This window comes from Genypterus blacodes, unplaced genomic scaffold (genome assembly GCF_046128005.1).
Source record: "Genypterus blacodes isolate CSIRO-AG114 ecotype Tasmania unplaced genomic scaffold, CSIRO-AGI_Gbla_v1 ptg000039l_1, whole genome shotgun sequence".
NCBI classification, from domain to species: domain Eukaryota; kingdom Metazoa; phylum Chordata; class Actinopteri; order Ophidiiformes; family Ophidiidae; genus Genypterus; species Genypterus blacodes.
In genome coordinates this window covers 4942501-4963050 of record NW_027466852.1, presented here as the reverse complement: position 1 = coordinate 4963050, position 20550 = coordinate 4942501, and the positions used below count along the sequence as shown (strand labels likewise).

Below are 20550 nucleotides of genomic sequence, written 5' to 3'. Positions count from 1 at the left end.
GGGGGTTTGAGCTATGAGAACAACAAAAGAGCGCAAGAATACAGGCTGCTCTGAGAAGTCTGTGTGCGTGTTTGTGTGCGTGTGTTTCCTCATGCTTCTGTCCAGAGTGAGAACATTTTTGTGTGATGAGGTCATTTTGCATGATTCTCATTTCTTTAGCATTTAGTTTGAGATTTGGGTTTAGCATCGGTATTGGACTTTAAGTTTTGGTGAAAGCCTCCTCAGTGGAAGGTCCTCAGTATTGTTGTTAGACAAATATTTGTGTGTTTTGCTTGGCTTACCCTCCTTCAAATATCATTGTGTCGTGGCAATAAAAAAATGAAATAGTGGAAAAGCTGTCTTTTCTTCTCCAAACTAACACTAAAGTGAAGTATTTTATTGAGGAAAATTGTAGTCATTTATATTCGAAACCCCCTGTAAACTGCTGGAAAAATCCCCCCATCAACCTGAAGCTGTAATCCATTGTTAGTTTAACTGGCTTCCTCCTGACCTATAAAGAGGAAATGATGACAAACCTGTGAAGTTGATAGCAAAGATAAATAAAAAAAACATATCAAAACATCCCTGCAATGAGCAGGATGAAGGTGTGTGTTCATCTTATGGTAATTACATTTGATAAAGGCTTGACTGTAGGCTTGAATCAGCAAAGTGAAGAGGTTCCTCTCTGGTGCAGGCCAAAGGTAACACCACAGCAGCATGTGTGCAGGTGTCAGGTGTCTGTGAGAACAGAGACACGCCCACACGCCCGCTCACCCGCCCAAACACTCCCTACAGGCCGGACTGGGCAGGTTGGGTTTCAGCTCACACCAGCAACAACCACACCCGCTTAAATGCTTTCTGCACTGATCTGAACACAAATGCAACCAGACATCTCAGCCACGCCATAACACGTAGAAATATTAGGCAGGTCAACACTGAAATGTAGCCTCATGAATCAAGAGACATTTAGTTCTAGGTAAATCAATAGAAGAATAAAAGGGAACAAAGAAAGAAAAGTAATTTAAGTATGTTAATGTATGTAAAGTGCCTTGAGATAACGTTTGTTATGATTTGGTTTTGTATAAATAAAGTTGAGTTGAATTGAAATGAATTGAAAAGGAAAAATTAAGAAAATTTTAAGTGAAAGAAAGGAGGGAGGATGTAAAGAAGATAAAGTTCATAATTATTACTTAAATGTGAGTTGAAAATACTTTTAAATAACTTTCCCACCCACCCAAACTCCACCCACACGTTGCGTCACCGGGAGCCTACAGGTGTTCCTCCCCGGTGTCCCCCCAGTCTGCGCCGCTGTCTGCTCCCGGAAACACCGTGGACTTGTTGCAGCTGCAGTGTGTGTGTATGTGATAGAGTACTTGTAAGGAAGTTCTTTGGAAGTGAGGAGGGAGGAGGAGGAGGAGAAGGAGGAGGGACCTGGCTCTCCGTCCGTCCGCTCTGCTCCTTTACTACCTTTCAGTTTGCGGGATGGCGGCGGTCAAAGCGCTGCAGCAGTGGTGCCGCGCACGGTGCGAAGGTTACCGGGATGTGAACGTTACCAACATGACCACGTCGTTCCGGGACGGTCTGGCCTTCTGCGCTCTCATCCACAAACACAGACCAGACCTCATGTAAGTCACACACACACACACACACACACCACACACACACGCTTGCGCTTCACGCAACCACCTTGTCGTGCCATAAAGGAAGCGTCTATGCTGAAAGTTGTGTTGTAGTAAAGTTTGGTTCCTCTTGTTTCTGTGAACTAGTCTGACAGGTCCCCAGTGTGTGTGTGTGAATGTGTGTGTGCGTGTGTGTGTGTGTGAAGCTGGTTTCGTTCATGCAGTACCGTGATCAACCTCCGGGGGTCTGCAGTCAGAGCAGGAGTGGGAGGATCAGAAGTATAAGGATCCATAATGTCTTCAGTTCCTTAGTAATAAATAATACATAATCCCTTCTTGTTTGGCTTTAAGAGGCATTTATGACACAGAACGTTGGGGAACGTTGTGGGTAAAGGGAACATTCTAGATCAGGTCCCTCCACTTGAACCCCTCAGCACAGTGGTACCCGACCTTCTTGTGTCTGGTGTCCCCCTTGAGCCAGTTTGCCAGTTGTGTCAGACATGTCCTTAGGATCGTCTCTAACCGAGGACAGTTCTAAATCTAATCTGACACATCTTCCCCAAATAATATCTGCATTCATCCAACAATATTCAGAGACATCACAAAAACTTCAACACATTTTTGGCTCAACCAGAAGCTCAGAAATCATATGGCATTCATTTAATTTAATATCTCTACAGTGGCTTGGAAATAAACAACGACTGCTGCTGTTCACAGGATGGTTTCCAACTTCTCTCTTCCAGTTTGGCAATCTGGACTTGTAATCAACTGTTTGGAATTTACCTTTGAGGAACCTGTGCCAGAAAACGGGAAGAGCCCCTTTCCAGGACTTTGTGTAATATCCAGAGGGAATTTCCACATTTCCAAATAGTTTGTGCACTTAACAGCCCCTTTTAAAGAAAATACTGAAAGCTTTTATTTTTCTGTTACTCCAAATCGTGAATATTACAGCTAAAACTGACTGGAATTATTCTAAAATAACCTTGAATCTGTTCTGTTCCACGTCTTCTTATTCTTGCTTTCCCAGGCACGCCAGTATGGAGGCTCTAAACACCGGTTAAAGGCTTAACTTCACCTTATTTTAAATGAGCTACCCAAACAAAACCTGAATCAGGGCTTTTATTGTGAAAAACCTTATGCTCGTACTGGACTCTGCCTTCGTGTAATAATAACATCACAAACAGGAATAACATCAAACTGAGACGGAGGTTGTCTTGACTCATTAAGGATGTTGTGTTTGTTGTGTGTGTGTGTCAGATGTTCAGTGTGGGTTGTGTACTTGGTCGGATTCCCTGTAAACAAATGAATGAGGGAGGAAAGTTGGCCAGATCACAATGAGTGTGTTTTGTCTTTTTTGTCTTTTTTTGCAGCAATTTTGATTCGCTGAAGAAGGAAAATGTCTACGAAAACAACAAGCTGGTGAGACGTGTTTATTTACGCCGTGTTTGTTTGCACTGTGTTTGTTTGCTTCAGTCCAGCAAAACGTGTCACTTTGTCAGACGGGCTCATTTCCAGATTCCTTCATTCTAATTCTCCTGTTAACATTTGAGCAGTCTTGCGTGGGAGATTCCCATCATCCCAGGATACATCTTAGATATTGCATGAAAGCAGCACATGTAGTACTGGAAGTGGAAACAGGAACATTGGCTGCAGGATTTCACTGAAACTGAAACAATTATTCTGAATATTGCAATTTGTATTAGATCTTTGAGTGATGAACGTATCTTGTGAGCTCATTCTGTTTGAAATGATAAAAAATCTAAATCAAATCTTTTTAACACAACATATCAAAATGAAATACAAAATCATAAATGTGCAAAATAACAAGACAAATCCAAGAACACAAAGCACACGCTGACATCGTATAATTAATTATGTGATTTAATAATTGTACCTTCTCCTTTTTGCAATTTCATTTTTAAATTCATGTCTGAACGTTGTTATAAGCCAGAGTTATCCTTCATATCTGAGTGCTGCATTCACTGACATCCATAGTGTGTCTGTGGATTCTGATGTTTTTTGGGGGGATTTTTTCTCTACTTTCATTTTCTCTTTGGAAATTTCTCTTTCACAATGGGATTAAGAAAGATAATACTAAAAGCCCAAAGCTCTGTCCTTTAAAGTGTGCTTGTAAAATAGAAAATCTCACTAACCTACAATCTGAACTGTAGGAACTGAAGCGGCACAATTCCAATGTAACCATCAGCTTTACAAACAAGACAAAAGTACATAAATACTCTCCCTCATTGCAAACAGTGAATGTGCACTAAGTACAGGCTGGTGCAAAGTAGTTGTATTGTTTTTACGGCCCACTTGATCTGATTACTGATTAAGTAATGCCTGTGCGTGTCCCAGTCTGTCTCTGTGGTTCAGTGGCCTGTCCCTGCTTGTTGTTTCTCTGCTTCTATGGATACACAGTGTGAAGTCACTCTTTGCTCAATCTAGATTTAACCTGTTCTTTAGACTCAAGGCTGGCAGTGTTATTGAGAGGGAAACAGTTGCATACAATCACAAACAACTCGAGTTTACCTGTGGAGCAATCTCACACTGACAAGTATACGCTTGTATAGTATGTAAAGGTCAAGGGTCAGTACTGCGTCACAGTGTAACTCCTTGACTTTTTACCAGAGGCCTCGCTGAATCAGAGACACTGCTTTTATTCAGTTTTCATTGCCATGTTGGTGCCCTACACCCTAAGAGTGTTGATGGATAAACATGATGCTGTTTCCAGGCATTCCAGGTGGCAGAGGAGGAGTTGGGAATTCCAGCCCTGCTTGATGCAGAAGACATGGTGGCTATGAAGGTTCCTGACCGCCTCAGTATCCTGACATATGTCTCCCAGTACTACAACTACTTCCATGGACGCTCCCCGAGTGAGTCTCACTCTCTCTCTCTGCCTCTTCACAGCTGTGTCTTGACTCTGGGCTGGTTCGTCCAAAGTCCACATTTGTTGACTGATTGAAGTCATAACCGCCATAACGACCTGTTACAATTCAAAGACTCCTCCAACTGGACTTCCTGTTGATAAATGTTTACATTTTTGTGTCTAGCACTTAACAACAACCATCCAAATACTCCATCATTGGTCTCAGAGGTCTATTCAATTTGGGGAGGAGAGTCGGGTTCGCTCAAGTTTCCAAGATTCCTCCTGAGCGTCCACCGTTGTTGGCCCGGTCCTCCTCCTCTGAATTTTGGCCAGAGCTTATTTCTGTGCACATCTGCTTGTTTCATGCAGTCGGTGGGATGGGAGGTATAAAGCGGCCGGCCGATGGCGCCACAGACGAGCCGTCTGGGAAGAAGAACCAGCCGGTGGTGGCTCAGAAGGTCCCCTCTTCTGTCCCTCCCTCCTCCACCCGGATCACAAAACCCACTTCCTCCCCAAGACAAGCCAGAAAAGCAACACAGGTAGCCTTTCCTGTCTTGTATGAGTCAAAGCTGCTTTTTAAACTCCTGTAAAGTCCAAAAGTATGTAATGTAACACTACAGTTTCATCAGTCTCATGACAAAACCAAACCAAATAACACAATCACACATTGCCAACAGATTTTTCACTTGTCACGTGTCAGGTTGTCACTTCTCTCACCGACTCTGTCTTTCCTTTTTCAGGAAGTTTCGGTTGAGAAAACACAGCGGACAGGAACCCTGAGTAACAAATGTGTGTCCTGTAACGAGCACGTTCATTTAGTACAGCGACATCTAGTGGAAGGGAAGCTCTATCACCGCAACTGTGCCAAGTAAGTGTCAAGTCCTTATAATTATGTATATATCTAAAAGATGAAGTTGTATTATTGTAAGTTTCTGCCATTTGATCTTCATTCACATGTTGTTGCATTTCCTGATTGTAGTTTTGGTTTTCTGTCCTTCAGGTTGCTGTCACCCTCCAGCACAACGCTCCGAGTCTTACCCCAATACACTCCACATCCAGACACCACTAAATCCCGTACAGACACCCCAGCCACGCAGGCACAGACCAAGCCGGGTCCTGCCTGGCTGAAAGAGAAATCAAGCACCCCGGCCAGCAACCCAAGTAGCCTTTCCACTTCGTCTCCTTGGCAGCCTGCACCTCGTTTCTCCTCTCCTGGTCGAGAGAGTCGGACTGCTGTCATCCCCAAACCAAGCTTGACTAGTGAGACTCCCAGGACTACCTTCAGCACGACGCTCACTACAACACCTAACGCCACCAGAGCCAACGCGAGCCCACGATTTACTCGTAACCCTGTAACTACATCGGCGATTACATCCAAACGCAGCGTGAGCCCACATGCTACTACAGACCCTGTGACTACCACCGCCTCCGTTACCAGCAGGCCCACAGCAGCCCCTCGCACCTCAACCACAGCAGCCAAGACGCTGCAAGACAAGCTAAAGTTCTTTCAGGCAGGATCTGACTCTACTTCTGCCGACGAGGAGAACAAGACCGCAACTAAGAATGTGGACACCAGCCGATGGCTGAGCCCCAAAGGTCAGGGGCAGGATGCCCCAGCATGTCAAAGTGTCACTGTGGTTTTAAATGTTGGTGGCAAAAAGGATGTAAGTGTGAGTAAGATTACAGGCAAGGATGAGGGTAAAGCAGCTGATCTGAGGGGAACTACAGGAAAAGTGTACACGAAAGAGGCAAGTTGTGATAAAAATAAGACGAAAGCAGAAGCAGCAGCCTTTATCTCCAAGACACTGGCTGAGGAGGACAACAACAACACCAACAAGCCCACGTGGACAAATGTAGTTCTGAAGACGACAGACAAGTAAGTGGCCTCACCATAAGCATACATCTGACCAGACCTGGTCATAGCCTGCTAAAACCTGACCTCTACTGGTGGAAATTACATCTCACAACACTTTCATCAGATCAGACGATACGCAACCGAAGACGACGGAAGGTGTCCGAGGAAGAAGGAAGCTAAAGGCAAATCCTGCAATTTTAGCTGACCTGCAGAATTCACCCTTAGTGGACACCTCCAGTTCTGCTCTGAGCCCGGCCAGCAGGACCGGACCGGGTGCTAGAAGTCCAGACAAACGCAGCCCAAAGCCTGACTACGCATCCCCCAAAACGACAGGTGACACTCGCTCACTGCTAGGTTTGGACTGAGAGTGATTTGACACAGACAGATTAGACAAAGGAACTGAAACCCACTGATGTGTTCCTCCATGTCTTTGTGTACAGGAGCGTCAGAGAGGAGCAGCTCTCCTGCAGACTGGAGGTCCAGACTCAAACCCGTCTCCAAAGAAACAACGTAAGACTCAGGCTTGTGTTGTGTCCGTATTCTCTCGCCTCCTTATTGTCTGATCTCCTTATTTCATCCCTCTATCTTGGATCATAATGCAGGCTCACATGCATGTAAACATCCCCTATCTTCCATCCATCCCTTCCCCCGCAAATGTCCTATTATCCATCCATTCTTTCATCCGTACATACATCCATCCCTTCATGCCACAGGAAGTCTGTACCTGCTGCTCGTCCAAATGGCTCGGCCCTGATTTGTAGTCACCTCAGACTGTCCCCTTCCGCCACATGCGTGTGAGACCCAAATGGTGTCAAGAATGGCTAGAGTCCTACATGGTGCAACATATGCTCGGTGTTCAGAGTTCCTTTCCCCAGATGACCTTTCCCTCCTGCTCTCATGAATCAAAACCTAAGAAACCCGGCAGAGACAAAGAAGAATGTCATTTTGAATACCAGATTGTTGTTATGTAAGAAATTAAAATCCAAACTCCCTCATTTCTGTCCTTTCATTTTCTTAATTCTGTGTTTCTCTCTTTCCCTCTGCCTCCTCTCATCCACCAGCAGACCTGCTGCTCCCTCACAGTGGTCCTCCAGTAACAGTAAGCCAACAGACGCCTCCTCTAATCTTTGGGCTAATGGAGCTGGGAAGTCCCCGGCTGCAGAGGGGACAGTAGGCCCTTCCTCCTCTCATCTCCCCAGCTTCTCTGTCACACCCCCGGCACCAAAGGGTAAGAGCGCCACCTCCTGTGCTGCAGCGCCGCTCGCTCACCTTCCTCCAGCTGTCCTCTTTGCTCTTACGTGTCTTTGTCTCTGCCGTCTCTTTGTCAGACTTGTGGAATGGACAAAGTGGCAAAACTACAAACAGTACCAAGCCAGAATCAACCGTCCCTAAGGTACCGACCGAGTCACAGCAGAAACACAAGTCTGGATGAATCTCACTACATTTGTTTTCATTTTTCAAGTATTTTAATTTCATGTATCAAAGAGCATAGAGAATGTGTTTCAGGTCAATGCACATTATTAATTAAGGAATGAATGAACAAATGTTTGTGTGCGTGTGTGTTTGTTTGTTTGTTTTGTTCTATTCAGACGAAGCCAGACTTCATTCCTAAGGATGACATCATTAAGGAGCTGAAGCAGATTGAAGATAATTTGAATGAGTTGGAGAAGAGAGGAGTAGAGCTGGAGGTGAAGCTTCGACACAGTGAGGAAGGTCAGAATAACACACACACACACACACACACACGCACATGAGCAAGCAGGGTTTTTAATGTAAACGGACAGGTTTAGTGTACATGGGTTTGACTATTTGTGTGTTTATGTGTCAGAGGGAGAAGATGACTCTGTCATGAATGAGCTCATGGTTGAATGGTTCAACCTGATCAGGAACAAGCAGTTGGCCATGCGGCGCGAGTCTGAACTGGTCTACGTGTGAGTACGCGCACACGCACGCACGCACACGCACGCACGCACGCACGCGCACACACACCCACACACACGTGCACACACTCTTGCACAGGCACACACGCACACACACAGAGAAAAGGGACATGCCACTCTTTAGCAATCAGTGAAACAGACTTGTGGCCAGAAGGCTGACAGTTTGAGTTCCCTGTCTCCTCCCTCTCCCCTCTCCCCTCCCCCACAGTGAGGTGCCCTGAAACATGATGGCACCTCACCCTCAGAGTCCAAACAGTCTGGACTAACAACTGTATGTGAATGTGGAAGGTTACTGAATAGAACACATGTACCTCAAACATTCCCAGAACAAATCGCTGTTAGATAAATACCATATTGTTTTTGTGCTGATATGTTTCTGTGTGTGCAGTGGAAGAACCCAGGACTTGGAGGAGCAGCAGCCCAGTGTTGAACAGGAACTCAGGACACTCATAGACAAACCAGGTGAAGGGTTGTGTGAACACTGTCAACACAAACATGTGTGCCGCGAATGAGAAGGTGAGACTGAAGGTGTTTGTGTACACACAGATCACCTGAAAAGCTCCTGGGAGAGGAGGAAAGAAGAGGAGCTGATGACCAAACTGGTGGAGATCGTCAACGACAGAAACGCCATTATAGACGGTCTGGATGAGGACAGACTCAGGTGTGTGTGTGTGTGTGTGTGTGTGTGTGTGTGTGTGTGTGTGTGGAAACGTATATTTAAATTTGACTTTCTCTTCTTCTGTCCGTCGTCTCACGACTGCAGGGAGGAAGAGGAGGACGTGGAACTGGACAAGATGATGATGACTTTCAGTGAGTGTCCGCACCGCCTCCACAGGCCGTCTCCCCCTCCTGCGCTGTGTTCATTTAGCCGTCCCAACCTTTCTGTCACCAGCCACAGGAGCTGCTTTGAGGATTTCCATCCCGGGCCGGTCTAAATGAAGCAGATAGAGTTGTGCTGGTGGTTGGCGTTGCATTTGAAGGTGCCGCTGGGTGATGTTGTCTAATGAGTGCTAATGGAAAAAAAGCATCAAACAAAATGCTCAACTTTCTCATCCGCAGCCTTTCTGTTAGACAAAATGGATAATGTAGCCGCTTAATTTGACCCTCCGGTAGAACACAGTCAAAGGTGGCTTCATTTGCAATTCATGACCGGCAGAGCGGAGCTGAAAACGAGGAGGTTTTGTTGAACTCGTGCGAAAGGTCGCCGTGTTACAGCGAGCGAGAGTGGACCGTGGGCTAATGACCCGCCGTTTCAATTTAATGTATTCATAAAGTTAAACAGTAAAGTTTCTCTTTTCTCTTTACGCTCTTTGATAGTTTGTGTACATTGCATGTGGCATTTATTGATTATACAGGATGAGTGTTCATGGCTGCTCTCTCTCTCTCGCTCTCTTGCTCTCTTGCTCTCTTGCTCTCTTGCTCTCTCTCTCTCCATCAGACATAAAGAAAGACAAGCCAAAGAAAAAGTCCAAGCTGTTCAGCTGGGGGAACAAGAAGGAGGGATAACTCCTCAGGGAGGAAACCAGCACCGCGCCTTCTTCCTGTCATGTCTTTGCTGCTCTCATCAAAGTCTTAATGTCAGTGTCTCAGCTTATGATTCATGGGATCATAATCATGGTGTCACGTGCGTTTGTTTGTGTGTGTGTCTGTGTGTAAGTAAGTAAGGGAGTGCTCATTCTCGGTCTGCTACATCACTCATCATCTGACATTGCTCCAGCCCACCAGCAACACACACACACACACAGGTAATGTTTGGGGTTATTGACTCACCAGCCGCGATGATTACATTTACAGCTTTAGTTGTTGGTTTTAATCCCCTTCTAGCCTTTATCTGTCTACTAAATACTTAAACACACACACACACACACATACTATTTACCTTTCACTTGAGTTTACTTATCAGAACACTTGTTATTGGGGTCATAGGTCATACATCTGTCATGAGCTCGTCTCTTCCAGGTCACATGTTGTGTCTGTCACTTCACCACTGAGCCTATTTGGAATCACAGGCAGACAGACACACAATCTCACTCATTAACAAGATTACACACGTTAAGCTCCCGTCATACACAGATTTAAAGAAATCTTGTGAACGTCTCAAGTCAGCATGTTTGTACTGTTCTGAAGCTTCTCTGATACTCACAGTAATGCTGCAATTCACTGGGCTCCATGTTCTGATCTCACTGTCTCTCCTCTCCTGACCTCGTCCTTGACTGTTGTGATTTGTGTTAAATTAAGGATGATTCTGACTCAGGTTTCAAATTAAAAGCATGGGAAGTTGCTCAACGACGTTGGTCCATATTGGATCGGGAAATGCAGATTTGTTTAAAGAAATGCATCGCTAAATTATCCGGTGTGTGAGTCACAATCTGCAATTTAAGTGTAATCCATTTTTACAGGCACTAAAGCAACTTTCATTTTTTTGTGGTGATCAAACTGCTCAAATTCAACATAACTGCTTGACTTGATGCATAACTAAACATTATAAGTGTTTGTTTTCTGTTCTCATTCCTGTTATTTCTGCATATTTTGTTGAAAATGTTTTCCCTTCGCATTTGCACTCATCACTCACCAGTGTGTGTGTGATCGCTGAATGGAGAAACTGGCCTGGACTTTAGATGCATCCATGTAATGAATTTCAACTAAAAGTCGATGCAAAATAATGCTAGTAAAGTCATGTTTAATAAATAGTGTGGCTGTGAATGGAAATGGGATTTGTGATTATTCATCTCAACAGAAAGGATTTGAGCAAATGACCCAAATAACCTGCGGCGTGTCCCCATGTTCAGCGTTTCATGTTTGAATCCCTGCATCTCCAGGTGAGCTTAAGTTTGATGAAGGTGTGTATCATTCTGCAACATTGTAACATATATTTGGGGGTCTCTGCAGCTGCTGTCCAACATGTCAAATGTTAAAAATGTGCAACAACTGCAACTCTTATTTTGTTGCTTAAGCGCCGTGATTCACTGACTTACAGGCAACACTGATGTTCCAGCATATCTGTGTGTTACTGCTGATGAGTGTAGCAAACTGTACTTATTACAGCGTTAGTCTTCACTGTCCCCTGATGTCCATGTCCAAGTCCATGGTTCTCACTCCTTTCAGCTCCTCAGAGATCTATCTGGGTCTTCACGTTGACAGATGCTGAACTTCCTGTACCGTCCACTTCCTCATCATACTTGATAGACGGCAAGTGTGTCAATCGAAACCATCTAAGAGATTCTTTCATGAAACCTCTGCTTGTGGTTTTGTATAAGTTGTTGGTAGAATCTCTGAGAGGTGACTATATAGTGTATATACAATATACTAGATCATGTATTTGCATGCAGGGAAAAAGGAGACTAAAGTTGGGTGATGGTTGTGTGTGCTGCATTGTCTCCATACAAACACTGGGAGGCAGCATGTGTCTTTCCTTCGTCACTGGAGCTGTCTGATCAAGCCGTTTGTGTCTTTAATGTCAAAGAAAACCTTTAATTCCAGGTTGTACATGTGTGAATGTTTCCTTATTTAGGTTGCGTAGTTTCAAACGGTTCATTATCTCTGCTTTTTCCTTAATGAGAGTCGTTACATAACACACTTATGAACTTCTGTGTGTTTGATTCTGATTTAATATCAGTCTAGGGCACAATTATTTATGAGATGGTTAATACACATTTGTTTTAAATGGCAAAAAAGCTCTTTGTCACATTACATTACATTAATGGCTGTTCAAAAATGAACTAATGTACCTCTGCTGGAGACGCCGCTTCATCTCTGCACCAAATGTTTCAAAAACAGACGCGAGAAGTTGTACAAGTTTTAATGAAACATGAAGCTTTGGAAGTGGAATTGCGATTGGATTCTAACATTTTTGCTTCTTTGGAATAAAGATTCAAACATGGCAATAATATATGTTTGAGTGGAGACCTAAGGTGTGTATAATGATGACATTGATCAACAAAGAAGAAGAAGGCGTTAGTAAGAAACAGCTTCTACACGACAGCAGCATCACTGACAAACGTCTCTGCTTGGCCTCACCGTACTAACAGCTTTAGCCAATCACACACACACACACACACACATACACACACACACACACACACACAGGCAAAGTAAGAACAATAAGGGAGAAAAAAAAAGAGCAGGAAAATGACATTTAGCTTGGATGTTTTCTCTGTTTTAGTGTGAAAATAGAAGCTTGTGAAATCCTCTGCTAGACAACATCTGCTCCTGTTATGTGTGAACACATTTGTTGATCCCCCCCCCCCAAACTGCGAATAAGTGTTCCATCACCGCGTTGCCGTGTGTGTCTGAATCCATCACGTCTCTGCTAAACTTTGCAGCGTGTTTGTCTTTGTGGGGTGAACACGCACATTCATAATGTGGCACCATGTGATGCTCACTGAGCTGCTTGGTTTACATAGCACACCAGGGCCCATGTACATATATTTTCATAGACTTTTTGAACAGTTTAGTGAGTTTTTGTGAGGCAGGCCTGTAATGCGATGGAAACATTGGTGGCTTTGATCCATTTGATCCGCGTTAGAGCAGCATAAACTCTGTGTTTGAGTCTGAGAGGCGTGCTGTAATTGTTGTCTGACACGCCTTTATGTTCTCTTCCTCAGTCCTCACAAGGTTAAAAGAAAAAGCAAGCGTGTTCATAATTACACACTTTTTTTGACTTCCGCTCCTGTTATCCATCCTTTGTCTTTCACACACTCATGTCGTTCACACACGTACACAACACTGATTAGTCCTCTGAGGCTAAAACTGCAACAGTAACAAATACTAATGTCTCTATTTACGTCTGCAGCAAACGCCTCGTAACACTGGGGACTGTTTCAGGATATTATTTCCATTATTTCCAATCTCCGCACTGCTAAAATAATTTGTCTGCGTATGATTCTAAATTTAGGATGAGTTGAATTGGAGACGAAACATTAAACAAGGTGTGTATGTTCTAGACGTAACTCTGATGCAATGCCCTGAAGCTCCTGCGCTATAAAACCATCTGTCCTATAAACATTCATTATGCCATTATGAAGGAGTGTGACTTCTCCTCCCTCAGTGTACTTTGATGAATTTCATCAGGTTCTTATAAACCAGCGAGAGGTCATAAAATGGACCACACGAGGAAAGTTTAAAGTGCTATAATCTGATTTTGTAGACTAAAAACTGCTGTAGACGCTCTCTCTCGTCTCTGCTTGGATAAAACGCTTTGTCTTCACACTGGCGCGTAACAAAATATGATATATTGAAGCGAAACAGTGAGGAGGCGATGTAAAAGTGATAACAGGTTTAGGAGTGAAGACAGCTTACATAAAGCAGAGGAGGGGGCCTGTGTGTGTGTGTGTGTGTGAGAGAGTGTGTGGAAGCAACACAAAATGATTTTTGGTTTGTATGACAGATCGCTGCACTCCCATGCATACACGAGCTGGAACAAATGTTTGGAATTGAACTGCTGCGTTCTCATTGTTTCTCAGGGTTTGTTTTTGTTATTTGACTTCTCTGTCTGCTGCTCCGTCTCCAATCTGACAGTCCTACTCTTGCACAAGTGTGTCTTTGTGACTGTTCTACTGGAAAAGCGATCACAGCCCTGGGACTCCCACAAGCACCTCTGTATGTCGCCCATGGAAACCCTTTGTATGTGGTCCACTTGTGCACACACACACACACACACACACACACACACTCACACACACACGCGCACGCACACACACACACACACACACACACACACACACACACACACACACACACACACAGACACACAACACAGGCGGCAAAATAATTTCACCCTGAATACAGTCAGGATTTTGGTTCAGGTCCCTCTCTTTGTGTTTCTTTAAGTGTCTGTGACAGGGCAGGAGGCTGTGGGTAATGATCAGTGTGTGTGTGTCTGTGTGTCTGTGTGTCTGTGCGTGCGTGCGTGTGTGACAGAGAGAGAGAGAGAGAGAATATTGTGTGCAGACACATTAAGCTTCTCCACGGATGGATACGTGTGTTTCTGTGAATAATGTAAACACAGCAGATGACATGTTCAGGGGGGGAAACCTGAACAATAAATCACAATATCCTCCCTCATGATAAATATTTCCTCTTATATTTCAAGTCAACACTCCTCCACAGACCACATATTGTTCTTTTCCATGATGAACTTTGAATGGTAGCAACTTTCAAATGTGTGTGTGTGAAAAGCTGAGATTCTTGCTTCAGTGATTGATTTGTGGCTTTAGGGATTTAATCGTATCAAGATTAGAACAGCAACACTCTTACTTACTCTTACTTGTACTGTAGACACTGAGGACTCTGATAAAGAAGGTAAATATTCAGGATGTGTCGCACGGTGAGGGATGTTAAAAAGATGCGTTTGAAGTTGAAACTGGCACATTTAATGCAAACACCTGCGGAGGAAAGACGTGTTACCTGGTTTGAGCTATTTTAAAGGACCTTTATTTCATGTTTTATTGATGTTGATGAGGACATAGAAGCGATGAGTTCTGTTTGGTCTAGTGTGTGTGTGTGTGTGTGTGTGTGAAACCTAGAGGAGACACAAACAATGCTTACATCAAGTAGAATCTGTGTCACAACCTCAGATTCTTTTTGTAGTTTGGTTCCACTGTCTCTCTCCCGCTCTGGATAGTTAAGGTTCAATGCCTTACATCGTCTCGGTGTTTACGCATTTACGGTTCATTCATCAGAACGTGGAGCTGCAGCAGCCGAAGCTTCAAAGACAAAAAGCGGCGGGAACACTTAAGTGGCTCTGGAGGGCCGACAGTGAGACGGGCGAGCGAGGGCGGCGCCACCAAAAGAGATGATTTGCAGCATTAATCCAAATTGAATTACGCAGATAGCATCTTCTTTCTGGCTCTTTCTTTGGCTCTGTGCATCCACTTTCGCAAGTCTTTGTCACTTTGCACTCGACATGCTCGGAGCCGCTGGGGCTCAACACAATGGGCGCCGACGACGAGCAGTTAAGAAAGGTAGCTCGCTGTGTCGTCACTCAGCTCGGCCGCACGACAACGCCCAGCTACTAATGAATAAACAGGAATCAGACAGTATTTACTCCATCCTCTCTCTCTCTCTCTCTCTTTCTCTCTCTCTCTCTGTCCCTTTCCTCCTCTCCCTCGCTCACTCTTAATGGCGTAAATTAGCATATAAATGAGAGATAGTGTGCGATAGAATCCACTCTGCTTCAATCTGTCCATAGGGACTTATGATTATCTCTCTTTCTCCTCTTTTTTCTTTACTCCTTTTTAGGCATTTCTTGCTCTCTCCCCCCCTCTCTCTCTTTAGCCCGTTCACAGCCAATTATTCCACTGTGGCCTCTGTGTTTTCATCAGCTGATATGTGTGTCATTCGCTCTGTGATAGTGTGTATTTGTTTATCTGTGCGTGTGTTTGGCTGCCTCTGTGTGTGCGATTAGTTTAAGTGTACTTAATTGCTCCTGACTAATTAGCAGATGAGCCAAGGCATTTGGGAGAGCGTGCGCACACACACACACACACACACACACACACACACACACACACACACACACACACACACACGGACACTCTCACACAGACTCTCTCTCTCACACACACACACACACACACACACTCTTATACCACCTTTTCAGTGTGTCTTAAGTGTACTCCTCTTGTTCCCTTCTTTCTGTCTGGGTCCCTGGATAGTTAAAGCCCAGCGGTACACAGCAGGAGGTGTTAATGATGTAAGGGCTCCGTGTTCTCTGCTGGGAGCGATCTGTTGTGTGTTATCGGCTGTCTGTCACTACACGAATAGAAAAACATCCTCACAGTCCGTGTGTGTGTGTGTGTGTGTGTGTGTGCGTGTGTGTGTGTGTGTGTGTGTGTGTTGGGAACCTGAAAACAGCTGTGTGGTGCGTCGTCTCTACAGCTCCTGTGCTTTAAGGACCTGTGAGTGTGGAGCACTGAGAGAGATGGCTCAGTGTGTGTGTGTGTGTGTGTGTGTGTGGAGCCCTTGAGCATGTTCCAAGCTTTTTTTGGAGGTATGTGGTATTTCTCTTATGACACCATTACTGTAAAACTAACGAGTAAAACTTTTATTCAAATCAATAATTAGCAGGAGAGTGTTGTGTTTTTAGCTGAATGTTAATTTTAAGTTCATTAATAACTCTTAATAGCTGTTATTGTGAATGTTTAGTGATCGGGATAGAAGATACCAAGTAAGGAAATGAGATGAGGAGACTAGTGAAGAAAGAAGGATGAAAGGAAGGAGAAAGGTGCGATAAAGGAGGAAAAGTTGCGCAATATGTACAGAATATAAAGACATAATCAGAGAAGTAAGGATACAGTACAGCAGAGTACAGACCATCAGTCTACACACACACACACACACACACACACACACATGCACACACGCACGCACGCATACAATTAGAATAGTTAGAGTAAACATTTGAATATAGTCTTAATTATTGCCTTGTGACCTCATGTGACATTTTTCCAGCGTCAGAATCACGGCCGGGCCAAGTGAAACACACACTTCGGCACCGTGGCTGCAAGAAAGCAAAACCAAGCAGATGATTTATCCTCTGGTGGAACACAAGCGCTGCTGTTTCATGCTGCCTGAGGTCCATGTCCGCTTTTGGCTCTGGGTGTTGTTGCTGCCATTTTTAGTGCGCAAGCGTGTGTGTGTGTGTGTGTGTGTGGGGAGTTAAATGAAATAATTCCACTTGTTCACGGGTCAGACTCTCTATTTTTGAATAATTTCTACAGATGAATGTCAGCGTCTTGACACAGAGCAGAGAATAGCAGAGAAATTCTGTTTTCTGTTTTTCTCTGTGGTTGAGTGAAATTGAATGGAAAGGAAGGCCATACGCAATAAGGGGGGGCGAGGGGGGGGTGCAGATCAATCACTCATGGGGGAGTTAAGACGCTGGTAAGCACCACGGTCAGTCGCTTCTGGCTGACAGCAGCCATAATGTTGAGCCTCATGGTCTCACAAACACTATTTGAGGGCCATCTTGTGACATCATCCGTGGCCCTAAATAACGCTGCGTTCATGTAACGTAGGAACTTTCTGCTCTCTGAAAAATCTGTAAAGAAATACGTTACCAAAATGAAAAGAAATATAGGAACAACTACTGCTCCTACTGCTACTAATGATGATGATGATGATGATGGTTAAAAGAAGAATTCAAGACTAACTAACTAACTAACTCAAGACTAAGTATGTCCCATCACTTATATATCACCACTCAATTACATCACTCATCATTGGGCACATCAGAGCGCGATTGTTGGGTCACAGGAGCCAGAGAACTTTCTTCCCTTCAGGATTCCCACATGATGTCACATCATTTGTGTGAGAATGGGCCGAAGGTTGCAAGGCCGTCACAAATAAAGACGGGGAGGATTTTGTCATGCAGTCAGTCGTATTGGCCTCCTGTCCTGAAAGCAGCACGGGAGACTCCAGTTGTTGTGTAACTGGATTCAAGTTTATAACCAACTAGCAGCCAAATGTGGAATAGTAAAGCCGGCCTTAAATCTGAGTTGACGGATCAGATGGTGGCCATTTGTTCTGCACCTAAGCTATCATGTACACAGGTGGATCTGGTATAATGCCTACAGGTGGCGCTGCATTAAGACGACTAATTGAAATGAAGTAAAGATTGTACCTCCATCAAGGCCCAACATTCCTTCAATCAATATGTCACTCTCAAAGATGACATTTAACGACTTATCGGTCGGAACGTGAGGTTTTAGCAACAGGCAGAATACAACTAAACAAACAACACGCACACACACTCAGACACACACACACACACTCAGACACACACACACACACACACACGCCTGTGCGCCGTGCTCAGCGGTGATGAGGACGGACGATACTGGACTGAGTGAATTAGAGTTAATCAGAGTGTGTAAGCCTCCCCTGTTGACTTCCCCTCCACAGGAAGAAAATCATGAGACAAACACTCTCACACGCAGTGCAGGGATGCAGGAAGTAAGATGTTGGCAGATCTTAATCCTACACACACACACACACACACACACACACACACACCAAACCCTTAAGATCTGACACCCTTTCAGATATCCGCATTAGTCCCTATAATCTCATTCCTAGCTATCGTCTTACAAATCTAATCATGACACACCACTCATATTCAATATCACCAAACCTCCAGCCTTTTAGTTTGGCCTCTCAAACCACCGTGTAAAAGCTTCATCACGGGCGATGCTGATGAAATTACCCTCTATTATCCCCCTCTCTCTTTCTCTTCTTCTCGCCAACCCTCATTCCCTCCATTCTGTCTTACTTGAAGGAGTGCACAGATTTAATTTACAGGAGGACTCATGAGCCACTTAGGGCAATCTCTCGGTGTGCAAGGATTGATTGATTAGGTCTTATCTTGTTATCTGGGTCTGTGGTCGTTTGATAGGCCTGTTTGTTCTCTCACTAGTCTTTCAGTCTTTCTATCTGTATCTCTTTCCTTTATGTAATTTCATGCCTCTGTCTTCTCCGTAGTCTGTGTGCGTGTGTGTGTGTGTGTGTGTGTGTGCCCGAGTGTGTGACGGCCTGCAGCTTCCCATCTTTTTCCTCCAATGTGGGAATCTGACGCTGATAAGGAGGGATTGTCTTGCGAGATCAGAATGAGGATATGACACGCTTGAGCTTGGCTGTCTGCGGACTTCAAAGCATTATTATTTTAGAGAATTTGTTCAAACTGAGTAAATACTCTTCTGATGCACTTACAGCCATTAGACATCAACACCCCTGCTGCCATTTTCCCTCTGTCCATAAATAGCCCTGTGCAGAGTATCCCACAGTAATCCAGGTTTCATATGAGGAGAATATAACACACCGAGTTGGATTTCATGACTTTAACTTGTTTGCATGAAAGCGGTGGTGGCACCTCGCAGGCCGGCTGACAGATGAGCCTGACACTTATTTGTGGACGGAGTATAATTCCTGAGGGGGTTTTTCCACACTATTTTCCTTCATTATAGCTTGCTTCAGCTAATTTCCACCTTCCAGAGGCACGTCTGACCTCCTACTTGGAAAACGTGCGACGGAACAGCAAAGTCCCAGAGAGAAGCAGCCATAAGCAGAATGTGACGCTGCTTTCAAATGTCTTGTTAAATTAATACAAATCTGAAAATGAGTGTTATTTTACATTATTTGAAAATGATTTTGCTCCATTGTTTCATTTTGTAATTAAACCACTTTAGTGACATTTAAGGCAATCATACACTCGCCACGCAAAGACGAGCTTCTGGCCTTCAGTCGTGTTTCAGGTCGGAAGATGGAACTTTCAACGTGGGAATTCCGACTCCTGACTCCTCCTGACTGAGGCGATTTGGACAACCAATCAAAATTAAAGACATAAAACCGAGGTCAAACCCCTTCAGCGTTGTTGTCATAAACGTGTTCAACTGAAAGGAGATTAGAATTAATTAATTCACATTTTTAAATATGACAATTAGCATCAGATTTTCAACTAGTGATTAGATTTCCTGTAAGTCATCACAGCATCATCATGATCTGCAGCTCCTTCATCCCCTGTTCCCCTTATTAATGCTATAAAACGTTTTCATTCCCAGATTGTCACATCAGTGCTTGAGGTTATGAAGGAATGAGAACTGTGTAATATAATATCATGAATTTAATATTCAGGCAGAAAAAATAAACGTTTTGTGTTTTCTCCATTTTGGTTGCAGCAAATCTCGTCTGCTTCACCGATTGCAGACGCTTGGAAAACTGTGATTCTTAAATAATAAATCCCAATCTCACAAGTGTGTTGTTGATGTGTCTGCGTCTGCACACTGTTTCTGTCACTGTGTAGTTCAAAGCACATAGATTATCTGTATAATAAAGTCTAAACTGGAAGGGTAATACCTCATTAAAGAGGCTGGGCCGTGTGTTCTATAGGATTCTAACACCCTGACAAACGTCTCGGCCCGCCTCACGTAGTATGAAATAGAGCGTGATAAGTTTTAATTGGGAAAATCTGAAGTCCACAGAGAGCGAGTTTGGCTCTGTGAGGATTTATGCCAATGAGCCCTTTGACAAAATGTGTTTTTGTTTTGTTCTAATACCACAACCAACTCAAAGGGAAGAAACCAACCCAGGAAACATGAAACGTTCCTGTAGCTATTACACAAATACATTCAGACACTTTCATCAGGCTGTCAATGTCCATTGGCTCAATATGTTAAGAGATGTATTGAGAATCGATCACATAATCCTAATCATGTGATGTTTTGATGACATCATAGCAGTGTTGTTGCTCTGTCATGTCTGCACACAGCAAATACAAAGTAAGAGTGTGTACCTGAC

The 20550-nt window shown here is 44.1% G+C and overlaps 1 protein-coding gene across 2 annotated transcripts; it reads left to right on the top strand.

Moving 5' to 3' along the window:
* The first annotated feature begins 1270 nt into the window (after nt 1–1270).
* On the top strand, nt 1271–10968 carry micall2b (mical-like 2b). Of its 2 annotated transcripts, none has more exons than XM_076147902.1 (16): nt 1271–1604; nt 2969–3017; nt 4330–4471; nt 4834–5003; nt 5205–5332; nt 5465–6340; nt 6444–6652; nt 6760–6829; nt 7384–7547; nt 7648–7712; nt 7909–8032; nt 8148–8250; nt 8648–8721; nt 8806–8920; nt 9023–9069; nt 9698–10968. In XM_076147902.1, exons 1-16 carry the CDS (start codon nt 1462–1464, stop codon nt 9763–9765), a joined length of 2547 nt encoding a protein of 848 aa, XP_076004017.1. In that variant the 5' UTR covers nt 1271–1461; the 3' UTR covers nt 9766–10968. The 2 variants fall into 2 exon arrangements, with proteins under 2 accessions (XP_076004017.1, XP_076004016.1); XM_076147901.1 differs by having other exon boundaries at nt 7381–7547.
* The last annotated feature ends 9582 nt before the right edge of the window (nt 10969–20550 follow it).